General features: G+C 38.8%; 1 protein-coding gene across 12 annotated transcripts in view; it reads right to left on the bottom strand.

The window, feature by feature from the left end:
- Positions 1–19695, bottom strand: part of LOC140485944 (ankyrin-2-like) — an 850179-nt gene that overhangs the window by 127165 nt on the left and 703319 nt on the right. For all 12 annotated transcript variants that reach the window (XM_072584685.1, XM_072584421.1, XM_072584596.1 and 9 more), the window contains 2 exons: positions 16635–16707; positions 377–521 (listed from right to left, as the gene is read on the bottom strand). In XM_072584685.1, the coding sequence (XP_072440786.1) occupies positions 377–521; positions 16635–16707 (218 nt within the window). The remainder of the gene's footprint in view (positions 1–376; positions 522–16634; positions 16708–19695) is intronic.

Genomic DNA, 19695 nt, shown 5'->3' with positions numbered 1-19695 from the left:
AAGCTGAAAAGTATCGCTGTGTTTTTCTAGAGCTAACTCCCAATACTTTTACTTTTTTTTAAACTGTACAAGGTTAGGCCATTGTAAGACAGGAAAAAATTGAAACTTTCTCATTTTTGATATATTTACTCCATCAACATGTTTACATTTGGTATTTTTTGACTTGGAGTATGTTTGTAGGTTAATAAAATTATGATGGGCCTCTTCAGCTAGCTCAAAATACTATACAACATAAACATATGGGCGGTCCACATTCAATTTGACTCATCACAATTTTACTATAATTACTTGAGACTGGAATTTCTCTTAGTCATTGAAATTAAAATCAGTTATTGAAGTATAAAGATTGGTCTTATAAAAAACATTAGAAATCTACCTGTCTGAGCGTTCTCCAAGTCGTCCTATTCCTCTATACATCATATTGTCCAGGTATCGACTGCTCGGTAGAGAGTCATCACCGAGTTCTTTCAAGTCCTCTGGTCTAAGGTACTCTCCTCCATCACCGGTCATTGTATCATCTCCTTGGGAAGAGGAGACAGTTGATCAGTCAGGAGCAGCATGGAGTAGCAGGGTGACCCAGGATGAAAAAAGACATCGGCTGGAAACTAACCATGCACACAGTCAGGTAACATTAGAGTAGCGACTGTTTGTGACTGAAGATTCAGAAAAAAAATGTATGAAAAGAACCTAGTGACTGTAACACATTACATAAAACAGAGCACTGCAACTTCAAACCTGATGGAGATTCCTTCATCATCAATAGTTAGCTAGTGAACAGATTTTATGGATCAGTTCAAAAGAAAGCTGGAATCATTTTTTATTGAGGGAAGAGATTGCCTTGTGTAAAAGGTGGATACTTTGTAGCACAGTGTTCCTCATGAATTAGCTTTAATTCTTGAAATTATAAATGCTATAATTGGCCTGAGCTTTTATTTAGTTTTACATCTCTTCCAGGAAATTCCATGGCTCTGGGTGATGAGAAAGTGTATGTTTTGAACATGAATTGTTGCCCAGAGGATCACAACTGTCTGAATGAGATTAAATTGACCAATTTGTCTTCTTTTGTCAGTTTCTTTGTGTTAGATCACTAGTCCCATTTGTGCCACACAAGTGCCAAGAATGACCTTTGTCCACTCCTTGGTGGTCAATCTCATTATCACGGTCTAATCCTGCATCATACAGTCAGATGCCTACACTGCAGAAGACAACCCTGTGGCCCATCAAGTCTGCACTGCTCAAGAACAAGCACCCAACTATTCTAATCCCATTAACCAGTATTTGGCCCAGAGACCTGAATGCCTTGGCATTACAAGTGCACATCTAAACACTTCTTAAATTTCATGAAGGTTTCTACCTCTACCACCCTTACAGTAAGTGAGTTCCAGATACCCACTATTATCTGGGTGAGAAAAAAAATCTTTTTTAACATCTCCCCTAAATCTCTTGCCCCTTACCTTAAATCTAGACATACTGATCATTGGTCCCTCCACCATGAGGAAGAGTTCTTTTCTGATTACCTCATGCTCCTGATAAGTTTTATACATCTCGATTATCGTTCCACCTTCCCCTCAGGATCTGCTATTCTAAAGGAAAACAACCCCAGTCTATCCAATCTCTCGTCATAAGTAAGACTCTCCAGCCCCGGCAATGTTCTGGTAAATCACCTCAGCACCTTTTCCAGTGCAATCATGTGCCTCCTATAAAATGGATTCCAGAACTGCAAGCAATACTCTAAATGTGGCCTAACCAATGTTTCATAAAGTTCCAGCTGAACCTCCCTGCTCTTAAACTGTACACTTCTGCTAATAGGTGCAAGTATCCTATATGCCTTCTGAACCACTTTATCAACTTGTCCTTCTATTTTAAGGAACTAGTGATCATGTACACAAATATCCCTCTGATTCTCGATGCTTTCAGGATCCTACCATTCATCACGTATTGTTTGCCTTGTTTGTTTGGCTGAAATGCATCACCTCACACTTATTGAGACCAAATTCCATTTGCACCATCAACACTATGAAGAGGAGGGTGTCATCACTGACTAGAAACCTAATTTGTACAGGTATAGTACTATCCTGCTATAAGAGCAAGCAGAGGTTGGCTGCAACGAAGGATGCACTTATCAATTCCTGTTCATCATCCACAAGTTTAAAGTGGGAAGGAATGCATTCCAGTTTCATGGATAAGTGCAGTTCCAATAACATCCAAGTAGCTCAAGTCAAAGTAGCCCGTGTGATCACTACCTCACCCAACAATTTAAATTTTCACTCCCTGCACCACCATAACACCATCATTTAGTACGCACGTATGCAAAATGTGCTACTGCAATTCAACCAGGCTTCTTAAACAGCATTTCCCAAGATACAACCTCAAACAGCTAAAAGGACAGGTCAAGACAGCAAATGAATGGGAATAATATCATCTTCAAGGTCCATGCACCCAGACTTGGAAATATATTGCTGTCCCTTCATCAGCCCTGGCTCAAAATCTTAGATCTGTGTAAGTGCATCCAAACAACATGAAATGCAAGGCAAGGGTTAGACTCAATAACACTTCCAGATGAAATTTATGAAAGAGGAATAAGTAGTGGCATTGCCTGTGATTCTCATATCCAATGAAAGCAAAGAAAGGAAATCCATAATGTTGTTGTGTTATATTCAAAATAATGCAGTGTACTTTTCAGTCGCTGGGGTTTATTTCACAGAATACAACTGAAGAAAACTAGCATTTCTATAAATAACTCCTATACCTTTTTCATAGAATCCCTATAGCGTGGAAGCAGGCCATTTGGCCAATTGAATCCACATCGACCTTCCAAAGAACACCCGACTCAGACCTATCCCTGTAACCCTGTACTTCCCATGGCTAATCCACCTTACCTACACATCCCTGGATACTATGGGCAATTTAGCATGGCTAATCCACCTAATGTTTGGAATATAGGTGGAAACCAAAGCACCTGAAGGAAAACCCCATAGGCATGGGAAGAATGTAAAAACTCCACACAGACAGTAGCCCAAGGGTGGAATCGAACCCAGGGCCGTGGCGCTTTGAGGTAGCAGTGCTAACCACTGAGCCACCGTGCCACCCCAATGGCATTATTTCAGTCAATGCTCTTCCAGGACTTTTCTGGTTCCTAGAACATTTTGTTCCTTTTCCCATTCTCCCCCACTCATCACATGCTTAAATCTCACAACATTTCCAACTTTTCCCAGATCTGTCAAAAGCTCACCAAGCTGGAACATTTGGCAGGATATTCCCACATGAAAAGAGAGTACCAAGGATTTTTCCAAGTCTTTCTGGAAGACTGCTACCACAGAAGTGCCAGTGAAACAGTAGGGATTCTAGCTGGGGCCCTGATTATTTACGTCTACAAAAACAGAAAATGCTGGAGAAACTCAGTAGGGCTAGCAGCATCTGTGGAGAGAGAAACAGAGATAACATTTTGAGTCAATATGACTCTATGTTCTGAACATATCAGACTAGAAATGTTCATTCTTTCTCTCTCCACAGATGCTGCCAGACTGGCTGAGTTTCTCCAGTATCCTGTGTTTATTTCAGATTCAAGCTTATGTATTGTTTTACTTTTACTTAAATTGCCTGCTTGCTCCTGGTGAGGCAGTGGGGAGCTGTGCTGATGCAACTCCCCTATTTTCCTATTCTCTGCTCCAGCTGCATTCCTGCTGCCATGGGGTCAGGAAAATTTAATGGATTGTAAAATCTCTTTTTTAAACTCATCACTGTAATTTAAAACCCACAGTAGCTCAATTTACATTTAACATATATGGAATGTCATTTGATTTTTCAGCAAAGTTGAATTGTGCACTGCTTTAGTCCAGATGGAAAATGTTCAGCCACCTGCTAGATGTACATTACAGCCAATGTGTTTCGACTTGCGTTCTGTATTCTGATTCAAATGAAGCACAGATGCTAATTAAAATATTTAATTAAAAAGTTAAGAAAATTAAAATAATTAAAATAAAAATAAAAATAAAATTTCCATTTGACAATATGATACTTAACAAGATTGATTAATTCCCACTTCGATATTTCAATACATGCTGGCAAGTTTCAGCTGGATAGGAAAAGTGTTTGTTATAATTTTAAGACTGATAAATTAAATATTATACATCTGGAGGGCCAAAGGGCCTGTTTCTGTGCTGCAATCTTCTTTATATAGTTATATTTTAATATGCTATTTAGATGCAACAAAATAATCATTGCATATAACAAATGTTGATTAACCCATTTAATCTTATCAGTATCATCTTAGAACATAAAATTCATAAACTTTAGAAACAAAAGTTCAGGCTATAGAGAAATATATATTTCATTTAATTGCACAATCACACAGAACTTTATTATTGTGGATAAGAGGGACATATTGCCCAAATAACTATTATAGGATCTGGAAAGTACCTGGTCAATCTCCGATTACCCTCGTATGATAAAGTATCATAACCATCTGACCAGCTGCTGGGCAATCTTTGCAATAGCAGCAGGTTGAATAGTGGGTGATAAGGGTCTCAAGAGGCCCAAAACTCGGGAGGTTACCCAATGTTTCCTGTCACCCAGAAAATTTCAGACAGATTGTTGACAGGTTGCTGGCAATAGGAAGGCCATCCACTTGAATGTACATGCTCCCCCAACTTCAAACACACTTGCAGCTGAAATATAATCCAGCCCCATGCTTGTTTTTGAGTAGTTTTGTATTGCACTTGAACAGAAAATGCATCCTCCTGTTGCCAAGAGTGAAAATTTGGTTCCTCAATCAACTGCAGTAAAGCTGGTCTTAAGCGAGGTTGAGAAAAAAAGGGTCATGGGGAAATTATCAGATCTGCCACTGCTTTATTAAGCCATATGTTGTTAATTTGAACATTTTTTCTAGCTAGCCAGGGCCAAACTGTACTGCATAGTGTCAAATCTCATCTGTCGGGGTAAGTACTGGCTCTTATATTTGTGCTGAGTCAGGTCCGTGGGGTGGAGTATTTTGTGTTCGCATTCTTCATTCAGTGGAAGTCTTGAGGGTGGGTATGAGTAGATCTTTCCAATCCTCCACCAGGATTTGATAATCCACACTGTTCCAAATGGTCAACTGAATTTCTCCACATTACCCTGGTGTGGAGGAGTACAATATTCAACTGCGAATCAGGTTGTATCTTGTGGGAGGCAGCTGTGCGTTGCTGACAGACAGCTTTAACGAGGCTGGTGTACATTATTTGTACAGACCTAGGGAGTAAGGTTAGAATCCTTGTGACTTTATATGACATATTCTTAGAGTCTACAATGTCGATTTTAATTTTCAGTGTTGACAGGGAAAGTTGCATTAGCTTCCAATTATATGTTCCAAACAACTGTTTCTTTTTTCCCCAATGGAAGTGAATATTTGAATGTATGTTTGACAGTTGCCTGATTCACTATAACCCATTTCCAACACTGATTTAAGTTAAAAATTAAACCTCATCTGTCACATCAGTGAAGCTCAGTTCAGAGATCTAAATTTAGCTGTAGCACAAATTATTTATTACTATTCACTGACATCAACAATTTCATCAGGAACCAACATCTCTGAGCTGATCATTAGTTTGCAGGGGCTATACTGTTTCAAGTCAATCACTATTAGGCCACTAGCATACCAAGTAAAATCTAAGCAAAGAACACAGAGTAAATTGAAGTCAATTACACTAACAGCAGTGATACAGCACAGCATTACTATGTAACTATTATTCAAACTACCAATAGACTCTAGATCTAAAGAAAGCTTTGAAGGGAACAAATGAAGCAAAAAGAAAAAAGAAAATATAACATACTGTACAGATGAATTAATTTCTGAGATGGATGTGAGTAAAAGTGTTCTCCTATAACTGTTAGAGTAAACAAAAATGTAAAATTTGAAACATGCTAAACACAATCAACTCTTGTAAAACAAAAACTATTTTCAGACATTCTGAAAACATAAACCCCAGTTGGCCCAATTTAAATTCCTGGTCACATTGATGAAATTACATCCTAATGCATTTGTCTAGTCACATACAAAAGTAACAGAAACCTGTACTTATGGGATACATTCACATAGATTTAAAAAAAAAATCAAGTGTTTGCTTTGTTATCAACCAGGTAAATATTTCCCCCAATGGGATTACATCAATATGAATGATTTACCAGAAATTGATCACTGAGAAGTAAGAATACTAATACACCACTGATATTAAAGCTTTTGTAATATTATAATGATGAACAAACAGAATTAGCCATTATCAAAATGATACCATTTCAAATAGCTTCTGCTTTGATCACGGGACTTGGGATTTTCTTTTCTGAAGGTTCACACTAGAAGATCCAAATGGGAATTCTCACTTGTGCCTGTCTTGAGAACACACTGGAGACACTATATGTGAAATGAAATTAAAAATCTTGTTGTGTACTTTATTTTAGGTTCACACACCTCATTGCCTTCGAAGTGTGATGTATTTTTGTATTCAAAATGCACTTGACTAATGAGGACAGACTGTTCTCCTGTTCCAAGTAAACCCTTATTCTCTCTTTATCCATTTGTGAAATGCTTAATCTAGTTATTTACTACTAATTTTGAAACTATCTGCTTTTACTAAAGCAAAACTATTTACAGGTTCTACTCTCTGGACCGTGTTTGGGACAATGTGCAGCATCATAGATTACTTATGCAATACTGATATGATTTAGCTTGGTTACAGAAAGTCTCAACTCTACTTGCAGTGCCTGGTACACTTAATTTCACAACCCTTCAATGTGAATGGTTCATGATACAGACAATTGCTTGTCCCATTTTCCCAATGCCTGGTTTCTCTCATTGTGCCAGCTTTAGTTTGCAATTTGGGTGGTCCATAGCTCAGTGGTTAGCATTGTTGCCTCACAGCACCAAGGACCCAGGCTCGATTCCAGCCTCGGGCAAATGTCTGCGTGGAGTTTGCACATTCTCCCTGTGTCTGCATGGATTTCCTCCAGGTGCTCCAGTTTCCTCCCACAGTCACAAGGATTTGCAGGTTAAGTGAACTGGCTGTGATAAATTGCCCATAGCATTCAGGGATGTGTAGGATAGGTGCATTAGTCAGGGGAAATGGGTTACTCTTTGAAGAGTTGGTGTGAACCTATTGGGCTGAAAGGCCCATTTCCATAATGGGGAGATTCTACGATTCTATGAATTTCAGCCACATGTCATGCAGGGCTCCATGGCTGTATATGGAAAGGGGGATGTGCCCTTGACACATCAGAGGATGGATGCCAAGTGCAGCTCCAGAGTCTTCCATACATAACACTGAGATCCCATTGGACGTTGTGATCTTGACCTGGAAGATTGATTGGCTGAGAGCCAAAAAACATTCTGGAAGGATGCAACAGGGAGGGACATGAAGGGACACCACACCTCACCAAAGACTGGAATTGACAATGTTAGCCTTGATAGTGATATTATTGATAAAAATTGCCTATTCAAAATGTTAGCTTATACACATAGTTGTTATAATGTTTTCAGATTGTATTTTACTTTTAAAGACCACTGTCTTCTGACAAAGTGCAAAACCAGAGCTCTGTTGTAAAACAATTGGAATAAGTGGGGTAATAATGGATTCTTTTTCACTGTACAATCAAGGCACACAAGTTTAATCAAACAGTTTCATTGTTTTTTTTGCCAATCTGAATAGATTTCCAAACAGAACAGTGACAGTTAAGCAGTTAAGACAATCAAATGAGATTTACCTTATCCCTGATTAAACAGTGTACAATACAAGCTTGAAACCTTGCTTTTTGAGGTACTGAATAGAAAGAACGGAAAGATTTGAAAAGCAGGAAAGACTGAAGATAAGATTACTTTTAAACTAGAACATTCATATTTTGGGAAACAGGCAAGAAATATAATCTTTATGTGAGGTACAATCAGATCACTTGTTCCAATTAATTCAAAATCTAGTCTGGCCAGCAACATGTGGAGGTGCTGATGTTTGACTGGGGTGGACAAGGCCAGAAGTTAGATGACTATTGTCTGACTCCTGACCTTAACCAGCAACATAAACGTTAATTCAAAAAACCGTGTGATGAAAATTAGAAATAAAAAATTAAGACACCGAAACAAATGTGAAGTTTTAAATTTGAAAAAATGAACAGTACATTTGAAACTGGTCAGGGCAAGCTTAATACTTTGCTAAAAGGAAGAAACTCATTAAAAAAAAATAAAATTGAGTTGAAGATCATAGCCAAATTATACACAAAATTACACCTGAGAAAAACGAATTAAAAAGAAACAAAGCCAGAAATTTATTTATTACTATCAACTGGATTCAACAATTTCAAACAGGTATCTCAAACTGGGACATTTCACAATGATCCTGCCTCCTGGCCACCAATTCTGCTTTGATATTGTGGTTGTAGGTTCTGGTTGGAGGGGCCACCTGAAGTAGACACAAGCTGGAAATGCAGATGGACAGGTGCTAACGTGGGAAAGCTTGACGGTTCCCCTCCACTTGTTGGAACTTTAGAACATAGAACATAACAGCGCAGTAGAGACCTTTTGGCCCTCAATGTTGCACCAATCTGCGAAACCGATCTGAAGCCCATCTAACCTACATTATTCCATTTTCATCCATATGTTTAACCAAAGACCATTTAAAGGCCCTTAAAGTTGGTGAATCTACTACTATTGCAGGCAGGGCATTCCATGCTCTTACTACTCTGAGTAAAGAACCTACCTCTGATATCTGTCTGATATTTATCACCCATCAATATTTATGTCCCCTCATGCTAGCCATCACCATCAGACGAAAAAAGCTCTCACTGTCCACCCTATCCAATCCTCTGATCATCTATGAAGTCACCTCTTAACCTTCTTCTCTGTAACAAAAACAGCCTCCAGTCCCTCAGCCTTTCCTCATCAGTCTTCTCTTCATGCCAGGCAACATTTTGGTAAATCTCCTCTGCACCCTTTCCAAAGCTTCCACGTCCCTCCTATAATGGGGTGACCAGAATTGTACGCGCTACTCCAACTGCGGCCGCACCAGAGTTTTTCACAGCTGCAACATGACCTCATGGGCCCAAAACTCAATCTCTCTATCAATAAATGCTAAGACACCATATGCCTTCTTAACAACCCTATCAATCTGGGTGGTAACTTTCAGGGATCTATGCATATGGACACTGAGATCTCTCTGCTCATCCATACTACCAAGAATCTTACCATTAGCCCAGTACTCCATATTCCTGTTCTTTCCAAAGTGAATCACCTCACATTTTTTCATATTAAACTCCACTTGCTGTCTCTCAGCCCAGCTCTGCAGTTTATCTATGTCCCTCTATAACCTGCAGCATCCTTCAGCACTATTCGCAACTCCACTGAACTTAGTGTCATCTGCAAATTTACTAACCTATCCTTCTATGTCCTCATCCAGGTCATTTATAAAAATGACAAACAGCAGTGGCCCCAAAGCAGATCCTTGTGGTACCCCACTAGTAACTGAGCTCCAGGATGAACATTTCCTATCAACCACCACCCTCTGTCTTCTTATAGCTAGCTGATTTTGGATCCAAACTACTAAATCACTCTCAAACCCATTCCTCTCTATTTTCTGCAACAGCCTACCATGGTAAACCTTATCAAATGCTTTACTGAAATCCATACACACCACATCAACTGCTTTACCCTCATCCACCTGTTTGGTCACCTTCTCAAAGAGCTCCATAATGTTTGTGAGGCACAACCTACCCTTCACAAAACCGTGTTGAATATCCTTAGTCAAATTATTCCTTTCTCGATGACCATAAACCCTATCTCCTATAACCCTTTCCAACACTTTACCCAAAACTGAAGTAAGGCTCACTGGTCTATAATTAACAGAGATGTCTCTACTCTCTTTCTTGAACAAGGGAACAACATTTGCTATCCTCCAGTCTTCTGGCACTATTCCTATAGGCAATGACAACATAAAGATCAAAGCCGAAGGCTCTGCAATCTCCTCCCCAGTGAACCCTAGGATAAATCCCATCTAGCCAAGGGGACTTAACTATTTTCACACTTTCCATAGTTGCTAACACATCGTCCTTATGAACCTCAATCTCATCTAGTCTAACAACTTGTATCTCAGTATTCTCCTCGACCATTGTCTTTTCCCTGTGTGAATACGAATGAAAAATAGTCATTTAGTGCCTCTCCCAGCTCTTTGGACTCTATGCACAACTTCCCACTACTGTTCTTGACTGGGCATAATCTTACTCAAGTCATTCTTTTATTCCTGACATACTTACAGAAAGCTTTAGGGTTTTCTTTGATCCTACCTGACAAAGACTTCTCATGTCCCCTCCCATCTTTTCTTAGCTCCCTCTTCAAGTCCTTCCTGGCTAACTTGCATCTCTCAAGTGCCCTAGCTGAGCCTTCAGGCCTCATCTTTACATAAGCCTCCTTCTTCCCCTTCACAAGAGATTCAACTTCTATAGTAAATCACGGTTCCCTTGCTTGACCAACTCCTCCCTGTCCGACAGGTATATACTTATCAAGGAACATAGTAGCTGTTCCTTGAATAAGCTCCACATTTCAGTTGTGCCCATCCCTGTAGTTTCCTTCCCCATCCTATGCATCCTAAATCTTGCCTAATCATCTCATAATTGCCTTTCCCCCAGCTATAATTCTTGTCTTGCAGTATCCCTTTCCATCGCTAAAGTAATTGTAACCGAAATGTGGTTGCTATCACCAAAGTGCTTACCACTTCCAAATCTAACACCTGGCCTGGTCATGACCCAGTACCAAATCCAATGTGGCTTCGCCTCTTGTTGGCCTATCTACATACTGTGTCAGGAAACCCTCTTACACACATTGGACCAAAACAGATCTATCTAAAGTCCCTGAACGTTTGCTCAGTTCTGTACTCAAAAATTAGGCAAGCACACAATTCTCTACAACTAAAACAGATTCCTATCCCCTCCATTCCACCCAGCCTATTAACCGTCGATACTGACGGAGCTCAACAACAACTTTGGGGAATCATTGAGAAATTCATGAAACTGCCAAAATAAACCAGCATTCAATCTCCACTAGAAAAAAAAACAATCTTTTCTGAACCCACAGCCACTCAAACAGAGGTAAATAAATAAATGGAATCTGTAATCATAAAATTGTCAAAATTGAAATCCATTTGAACATATTTCAAAAATATAATTTTGAGGAGCTCATAGCACTGTCAAACAGGGCCAACATCAATCAAGTAGCCTTCTTTCTGTGTTGTAGGGATTTATGATTCTAAGATACTTGCACATCACAAAAAGCATTGCAAACAATAATTCCACATACAAAACAGAAAGAGTTCATTCCCAACTCCTCATCCTCCGAGCAAATTAGTTCCATCATGTGCTTTGTCCTAAGGTAGGACATTCCTCAGAGGACAGCTGCAGCTATGATGTATTTTCCAAATATTTAATGCCAAACTAGAAGCCTTCCACCACATCAAAACTAGCTGCAATCATCCATTGCCATACATGGCATAGTTTTCTATAAGCCCCATCAGACTTATCGGGTAATTTTTATTATTCTAAGCCCCTGCCAGAGAACACTGTAAGGGGGAAATATGCAAGTAGTACATGTTGTCATGTAAGTAGTCATGTAGTATGCAAGTAGTCATGTAGTACATGTTGTTTCAGTCATTCATTTTGATGAAATGACAATCATGGGTTGTTTGATCATAATTCACAAACCCCCTGCAATTCAAGAATTCCAGGTTACGAAACTATTCCAGTCGCAGCTCTACAAAATCTTCCTAATTGAGTGAGTTTGGATGTTCCAAGGAGTATATTCACTGAACTAGAATTGAAAACAGAGTTGGTGGCCCATTGGAGGATCTGCCTGATTCTTCCGTTCCATTGATGGACATCATTGAGTGTGGGTAATGAATTCCACCCAAATTCTTCCCTGAGGAAACAATTCGGATTGACTGGCACATATTTTGAGAAAGTACTGAGGGTGTTGTAAACAAAATTATACTACTAGGTAAAAACAATGACTGCAGATGCTGGAAACCAGATTCTGGATTAGTGGTGCTGGAAGAGCACAGCAGTTCAGGCAGCATCCAAGTCGCTTCAAAATCAAGCTAATTGGATGCTGCCTGAACTGCTGTGCTCTTCCAGCACCACTAATCCAGAAAATTATACTACTGTCAGAGTCACTCGCTCACCCAATCCCCAAATTATTTTGGGATCTTCTAATATATCTTTGGAGGACTTGTGGAGGAACCTCTGAAATTCAGGTCACCCCGTTCCTCATCCAGACTTGAAACACAAATATCTCCATTCTCTGCCTCATCTTCTGAGTAGGTACACCCTTTCAATGAGGCAAGTCAGAATTTGACCCACACGTCCCTTATTCAACCAAAATCTATAACTATCACTGCTTGAAGCCACAGAAAAGCTACTGCCCTGGTAAAAAAAAATCTTGCACTGAGCAAATGGTGCAAATGTATTCTTGAACAATTCTGAAGTTTTAACAATGTCGTTTTTGAAATGTGAAACAGAAAGTGTAATATTACAAAGAGTGAAGGCAACAAGGCAGAATTTTTATTTTACTGCATTGGTCATAATTTGTAGAAGCTTATAGATGTTCAATACATTTAAACCCAGTTGGGTTCTACAGTGTTTGTGTCATTGTACTGCTTCATTACCATCCAACCCCCGGTGAAGTTAAACACCTACCTAATTCTACTCCTGTCTCTTCATCAATTATAAAACAAAGATGGTTTTATTTCTAATGTCCTGTTTTAGAACATAGAACATAGAATATAGAAGAATACAGCGCAGTACAGGCCCTTCAGCCCTCGATGTTGCGCCGATCAAAGCCCACCTAACCTACACTAACCCACTATCCTCCATATACCTATCCAATGCCCGCTTAAATACCCATAAAGAGGGAGAGTCCACTACTGCTACTGGCAGGGCATTCCATGAACTTACGACTCGCTGAGTGAAGAACCTACCCCTAACATCAGTCCTATATCTACCCCCCCTTAATTTAAAGCTATGCCCCCTTGTAATAGCTGACTCCATACGTGGAAAAAGGTTCTCACTGTCAACCCGATCTAACCCCCTAATCATCTTGTACACCTCTATCAAATCACCCCTAAACCTTCTTTTCTCCAATGAAAACAACCCCAAGTGCCTCAGCCTTTCCTCATAGGATTTTCCTACCATACCAGGCAACATCCTGGTAAACTTCCTCTGCACCCGTTCCAGTGCCTCCACATCCTTCCTATAGTATGGCGACCAAAACTGCACACAATATTCCAGATGCGGCCGCACCAGAGTCTTATACAACTGCAGCATGACCTCAGGACTCCGGAACTCAATTCCTCTACCAATAAAAGCCAGTACGCCATATGCCTTCTTCACTGCACTATTTACCTGGGTGGCAACTTTCAGAGATCTGTGTACATGGACACCAAGATCCCTCTGCTCTTCCACACTACCAAGTAGTCTACCATTAGCCCAGTAATCCATCCTTTTATTACTCTTACCAAAGTGAATCATTTCACACTTAGCTACATTGAACTCCATTTGCCACCTTTCTGCCCAGCTCTGCAGCTTCTCTATATCCCGCTGTAACCTGCCATATCCTTCCTCACTGTCTACAACTCCTCCGACTTTCGTTTTCTGCATAGCAGAAGGCAAAAACTACCAAGCTGAAATTCAACTCTGAAACATCAGCATACAACAAGAACAATTCTGTACCAGATGTATGTAGGTAATGTGTCTTTTCAATTTTTTTCAACACAGCAAAAAACTGGTAATGATTGGATCAACAAACTGTTAAGGGACTATAAAAGGTCCAATTCAGAACTGAAAGAAAAGAATCAGGAACAAAGTGGTGCAGGCACTATCTCTCTGTTTCACTGGAACTTTACTGTTCATTTTTAAATCATATCACATAATCAAAGAATCTCTACAGTGTAGAAACAGACCATTCAGTCCATTGAGACCACTCTGATGTTCTGAACAGCATCAGGTCCAGACGCATATCCACCTACCCTATCCAAGGGCCCATAGCCAATCCACCTAACCCACACATCATTGGACTATGGGAGGAAACTGGAGCACCCGAAGGAAGCCCACATAGACACGGGGAAAATTTGTAAACTCTATACAAACAGTTGTTTGAGGGTATAGCCAAATCCAGGTCCCAGGCACTGTGAGGCAGCAGTGCTAAGCACTGAGATACCATGCCACCTTTGTGCTGAAGGCAGGCATGTTGTGAAAAATTTCAGGATTTTGCATATCCATATTTTAATTTTTCCGAAGTCTTTTCCACACTGTCACAAATTCTTATCCAATTTAACAGTGAAAAAAGTAAAGTATTCCACTAGAGAGTTCCACGCATTGACCATACCATCCTCAATGCAATGCCTCTTTAGTGCTGTCGAGCTATCTGGGACTCCAGTAACCTGACACATTCTTATCTATCCAGTCATAGCCTGCAGATCATCTGCAATCGCTTTTATTTAAGTTTCTACACCATTGATTCTGTTCATTTGCAAGAATCTATCCTTCACCCCTTCCCAGTTTTTAACCCTAAAAGCCGACTACATCAGAGGACACTGGTCGTAATGCTATCAGGCAGGTCCAGTCGCCTGAGCTGAAAACAGGACTCTAGTTTACTACTGCGGGCCAAATGAGACAAAGTGACTTTGTCCTAGCATGTATGGCAGCAGATCCCCAAAATCTGATGGCCTAACAGCACCACAGCTAGCTGGAGCTCCACTTGGGGGATAAAGGTATATCAATAGCTGTATACCCTCCAAGATTGGCAAATGGGGTCTGGAGATGCTAGGGCCAGGCAGCCAGCCACTCTGCAGAGGTGGGACTGAGCGGTGTGATGGCTGCTGAGAACAGCCATGCTGCTGCAATCACCAAGAACACCTATTATCTTGGCTAATCTCCCACACTCAGTCCTCTGAAAACTGACTGCACCAAAACTTAGTCACTCGTCAACTCTGTGCTCCCCTGAGCTGATTCCCAGTTAAGCAATACATCAGTTTTAACATTAATATCTGATTTCCAAATCCCTCTAAGGCCTTGCTCTTCCCAATCTCTGTAATCCCATTCATCCTTTCAACAGTCCAAGGTTATCTGCTGTTCTCCCATTCCGGCTTCTTGAACAATGCATTTTTAAAGGCAATGCTACTGCCAGCTAAGCCATTAGCTTCCACAGCCCTAAGCTCTGGAATCCCTTTTCCCAACCTCTCCAATGATTTACCCATTATTCTTCTTTTAAGACACTTCTTACACCTACCTATTTGAACAAGTGTTTGACTGTTCTCTCTCATGTCACATGAAGATGGTAAAACTTTTTTTTTGGTAATGCTTCGGAAAAGCAGTTTGAGACAATTTACTACATTAAAAATGCTTTACAAGTTGTTGTTGTCAAATCCATTGTCGACCTTGCAAGTAGCACAAATAGCTTCTATTGCTTACAATGAGCTTAATGATTCCCCTCACTGATTTTCAGAAATATTATGATGTGGATATTTCCAATCAATTTTCTTCCATCTTTCTCTGCTCCTTTCCAATAGCCTCTTATTATTGCTGGCATACTATTTCAAAAGGTACCAACGAACTTCATCTGCTCAATTAAGTAATCATTTTTTTTTACACAGGTCGTCACCCAGTGAGTACTGATCAGGTACTTCACATGGATTTCAAAGTTAAACCCAAATCAATCTTCAAATCATATGTGTACATTTTCAAAAGATTAGGACGTCATGAAAAAGTCAATGTTGCACCTTAACCATGGCCCAGCTGAGATCAACTAAACTCAATGTGAACCAGAGATTGAACCTTGAACTGTGTGTCTGAGCACAGTGCATATTTAGGCAGAAGGATACTTTAGGCCAGCTCACTTTATAGTTATTAGTCTCCATTATAATATTTTCCAATGAATAGATGCACAGACACATCATAGAACATCCTATGTTTAATAACATTTCAATTCCATTCAAAAGGAAGTTTACACAACCTTGAAAATCTGCCAGAAGAACTTCTGACCACATGCAGCTTGGCCTTTATACTTGCAGCAGAATGGAGCAGAAGTAACAGGACAGATAACTTAGCATGAACTTTCCAGCAAATTTTATTTTGCAAAGCAAGTAGCACAAGATCCACACAAGTCATCATAGTTTGACCAATGAATGAGTTCTATCAACATTTCATCAAATTTCCCAAGCCAAAACAGAAATTGCTGGAGAAGTTCAGCAGGTCTGGCAACATCTGTGGAGGGTAATCAGAGTTAACTTTTTACATCGAGTGACCCTTCCTCAGACCCGAGGAAGAGTCACTTGACCAGAAATATTAACTCTGACTTCTCTCTACAGATGCTGCCAAACATACTGAGCTTTTCCAGCAATTTCTGTTTATGCTTCTGATTTACAGCATCCACAGCTCTTTCCATTTTCATCATATTTCACTTTCATTCTGGAATATTAAAAACAAAGTATTCAAACATTCTCTGAACATAAACACTTTATTTTTTTTTAAAATTATTTTATTTGAAAATAGATCAGTTCCACAATGAGAATGATGACAATAATTTTTGTGATAGCAACAATTCATGTCATTATATAGAAAAATATATTTCTCACCTTCCTCATCTGAGACATCCAGAATCTCGGTCATTGTCTCAGGTACATTCAGCTTGTGTTTTTCAGTTACCGTCTGTAATAAGCAGGAACAGAATTATAGGATTGTGTCAGCTGTTTGCAAGAACTACCACTGGATGGCAGCAAACCAGCTACATCTGCAGTACTGACAGTATTTTGAAAGCTATTCCAATGTACAGCCAAACACACTTATGCCAATTAGATACCTAACTATTAAATCAATAAGTACTTATCAGTTTATTCAGAGGATAACCTTTTTTCCCTGTTTAATGACTTCTTTCAATTTTCAGATTTGATTTGAAACTTGAACCACTTTTCCCTAAACCAATAACAATGGAAATCAATTAACAATAATACCAATAACATTGAAAACCTGACTGCCAGTTGCCATGGTGGGAATGAATGGTAGGCACGAGCACTGCCTCACCTTTTCCCTGCAATGTCCCAAAATATATTTAGGGTATATGGAAGTTTAACATCAAACAGACTCCAAAAGAACATCATGGCCTAACTTAACCAATCTGGGTCTGGTCGGTCAGGCTTGTCATAATAAATACAACCCTAAAACTTTTGTTACTTAATGGTTATGAATCCTTTCACCAGGATAAAGTTACAATTTGACTTAAACAGATTCCACAGCGAATGGTATTGACCTGAATATTCATGCGTAACTGATATTATTATTTTTATTTAACTAAATTTCATATACTTGTGTCATTGTCTGAAAAAAAACCACAAAATCAGATAGGAGTTAATTCAGGATGTTCAAAGAAAAGCATGAAGTAATTATTAGGAACAACAAAGACTGGTTAGTGATAATTTCTCACTAGTCAGAGCATTGTGCAGTACAGGCCTTTGGATCAATACAACTTGATCAGCAAAAAAACTCAGCAGTCAAATGAGGCTCTTCTTGCACACATCCTGTGTAACTCCTTACTGTACATTCTTTTCAGGTAATGTAATGACAAATTCTATATTCACCAGCAGATATTTGAGATTATACATTCTCAATTATTTATTGCAGTTAAATGGGTCATCTGTTACATTTATATTTGATTTCATTATCTAAATCCATATTCCTTTCTCTTTTTACTTTGGAAAAAGATCAAACAACAAGTGCATATCAATAAATGCAGAAAATTACAACAGAGATGCTTCTTTGTGATATTGTTCTCCTTATAATGCTTTGCTTATCATAGTGGGCACTGCTCAAGACTAAAAACATAAATTTGCAATTTTGTTCAATATCTAGGAAGCAGATACCATAAAAAATTGTATTGACTCAGAAAGGGGTTATTTTATAGATTGTAGTTGCTGGTCCATATACTAAATCCTGACATTCACTGGGACATATCCCACACTCTCAGATTTATATTTTGCTTTGATTAACAGAAAGTCTGTTGTTTTATTCTGAAAGTGAATAACATTAATTGTAAAGTTATATTTAAACTTGGCATATGCTTTACTTAATTCTAATGTAATAATAGTTGCAATACCTAGGCAGAGTGTAAATGATTATGATTTCCTAAAGTTTAAACTCTATTGCTTCTGTTACATAATTCGAGATTCTATGAGCATTATTGTTTAGAGTTCTGTATTTGTTGAATAAACTGTGCAGCCAGTTTATGAAAAACTGAAGTCTTCGCCAATCTCATCTTAGTTACCTCCACGAGCCCAAATGTCAGCATTTTTCTTCCTATGTTCAGTGCTTTATGCTCTGAGTAAATTTAATCTGCCATTGTACTGTCAACTTGTATGTTTCTCTTATGCCCTCTGAAACAAGCAAGCAGGTCACTTAACTCAATGGAAATTAAGGATGGGCAACACATTCTTCTCATTTGAAGATTACAGCTAAGAAAATAATTTTCCCTACTTACTTTTTTAAAATTCTATTTTCTGTCATTCTTGTTTTACTATTGTACATGCGCAGCATTATTCCTATTCAATAGGTCCGCTTGTCTGCTACTGAAACATTCATTCAGTTTACTTAAGTTCATCACTCATTTATAAGTTTTTTTTAACATATACTTGACTCCTTCTATTTTTATATTTTGAGGTACTGGTTCATATCAAACTGAGTCATTTTGTGAACACTAACATCCAAAACTTCAACTTCCTTTATGTGTCAAGGTCATTTACATATTCCAGGTTAAGATGAGCTTTGTGTCTCAAAAGGTTCAACGTTACACTTATTCACAAAACATTACATTAATCTGATTCTACACTATTTGGATAATTGGCTGTTTGAAGCCACCTATTAAAATCATTTCTATGTTCTCATACATCCAATCTCTCTATTCACAACAAACTGTCTTCATTTTTTTGCTCATCCATTGGTCTATAATACAACATTTAAGAAAAAGAGATGCCTAGCCAGAATAATTAGTTGTGTATCTTTCTGCAGTGTGGCCGGCTACTGTTATTCTTTCACTCCAATTTGTGGCCCCTTCACTAAGGATGCTCGGAATGCAAAGTGAGTGCCTGACATTAATGAATGAACCACTAGAATTTGGGAAACTGAGATCCTGGAAATGACCCCCAACTCAGTTGAACATCGACCTCATCTTTAAAATCAGGTTAATAAAAAATTGTGCAATTTCAGCAGCAATTTGTGTCTGACAATCAATTAATTTGTAAATCAGTTTATTGGTTTTGCTTCAATAACCATACTGTAAATTAACATGATTTTTCTTTCCTCATTGCATCAATTTATCTAAGCGTTCTATTGCAATAGACTGTGAAGCAGACTGGCTCATATTTTGTTTTATTAAAAATACATGCCTTTGATGGAATCAGCTCTGTATGAGAATTCAGATTTTCCTCACATTGCAGAATGAGTGTAATCACAGATGTCTCATCAGCAATACCAAACAGCAATATATCAAAAATAACAACCATGTGTCTCTGGCATCATATTTTGTTCAATAATTTAATATTTAAACCGATCTGTAGCAGTGCAAAGGTTTATAACTTCATCTTGTAAAGAATACTGTGAAATAAAAATCAAATCCACTCTTAAAATTCTAAAACCATCCCTGGAATA

This window comes from Chiloscyllium punctatum, chromosome 1 (assembly GCF_047496795.1).
Source record: "Chiloscyllium punctatum isolate Juve2018m chromosome 1, sChiPun1.3, whole genome shotgun sequence".
Taxonomy (NCBI): domain Eukaryota; kingdom Metazoa; phylum Chordata; class Chondrichthyes; order Orectolobiformes; family Hemiscylliidae; genus Chiloscyllium; species Chiloscyllium punctatum.
The sequence above is the reverse complement of the archived record's forward strand: the minus strand, read 5'-3'. Positions and strand labels throughout refer to the sequence as shown.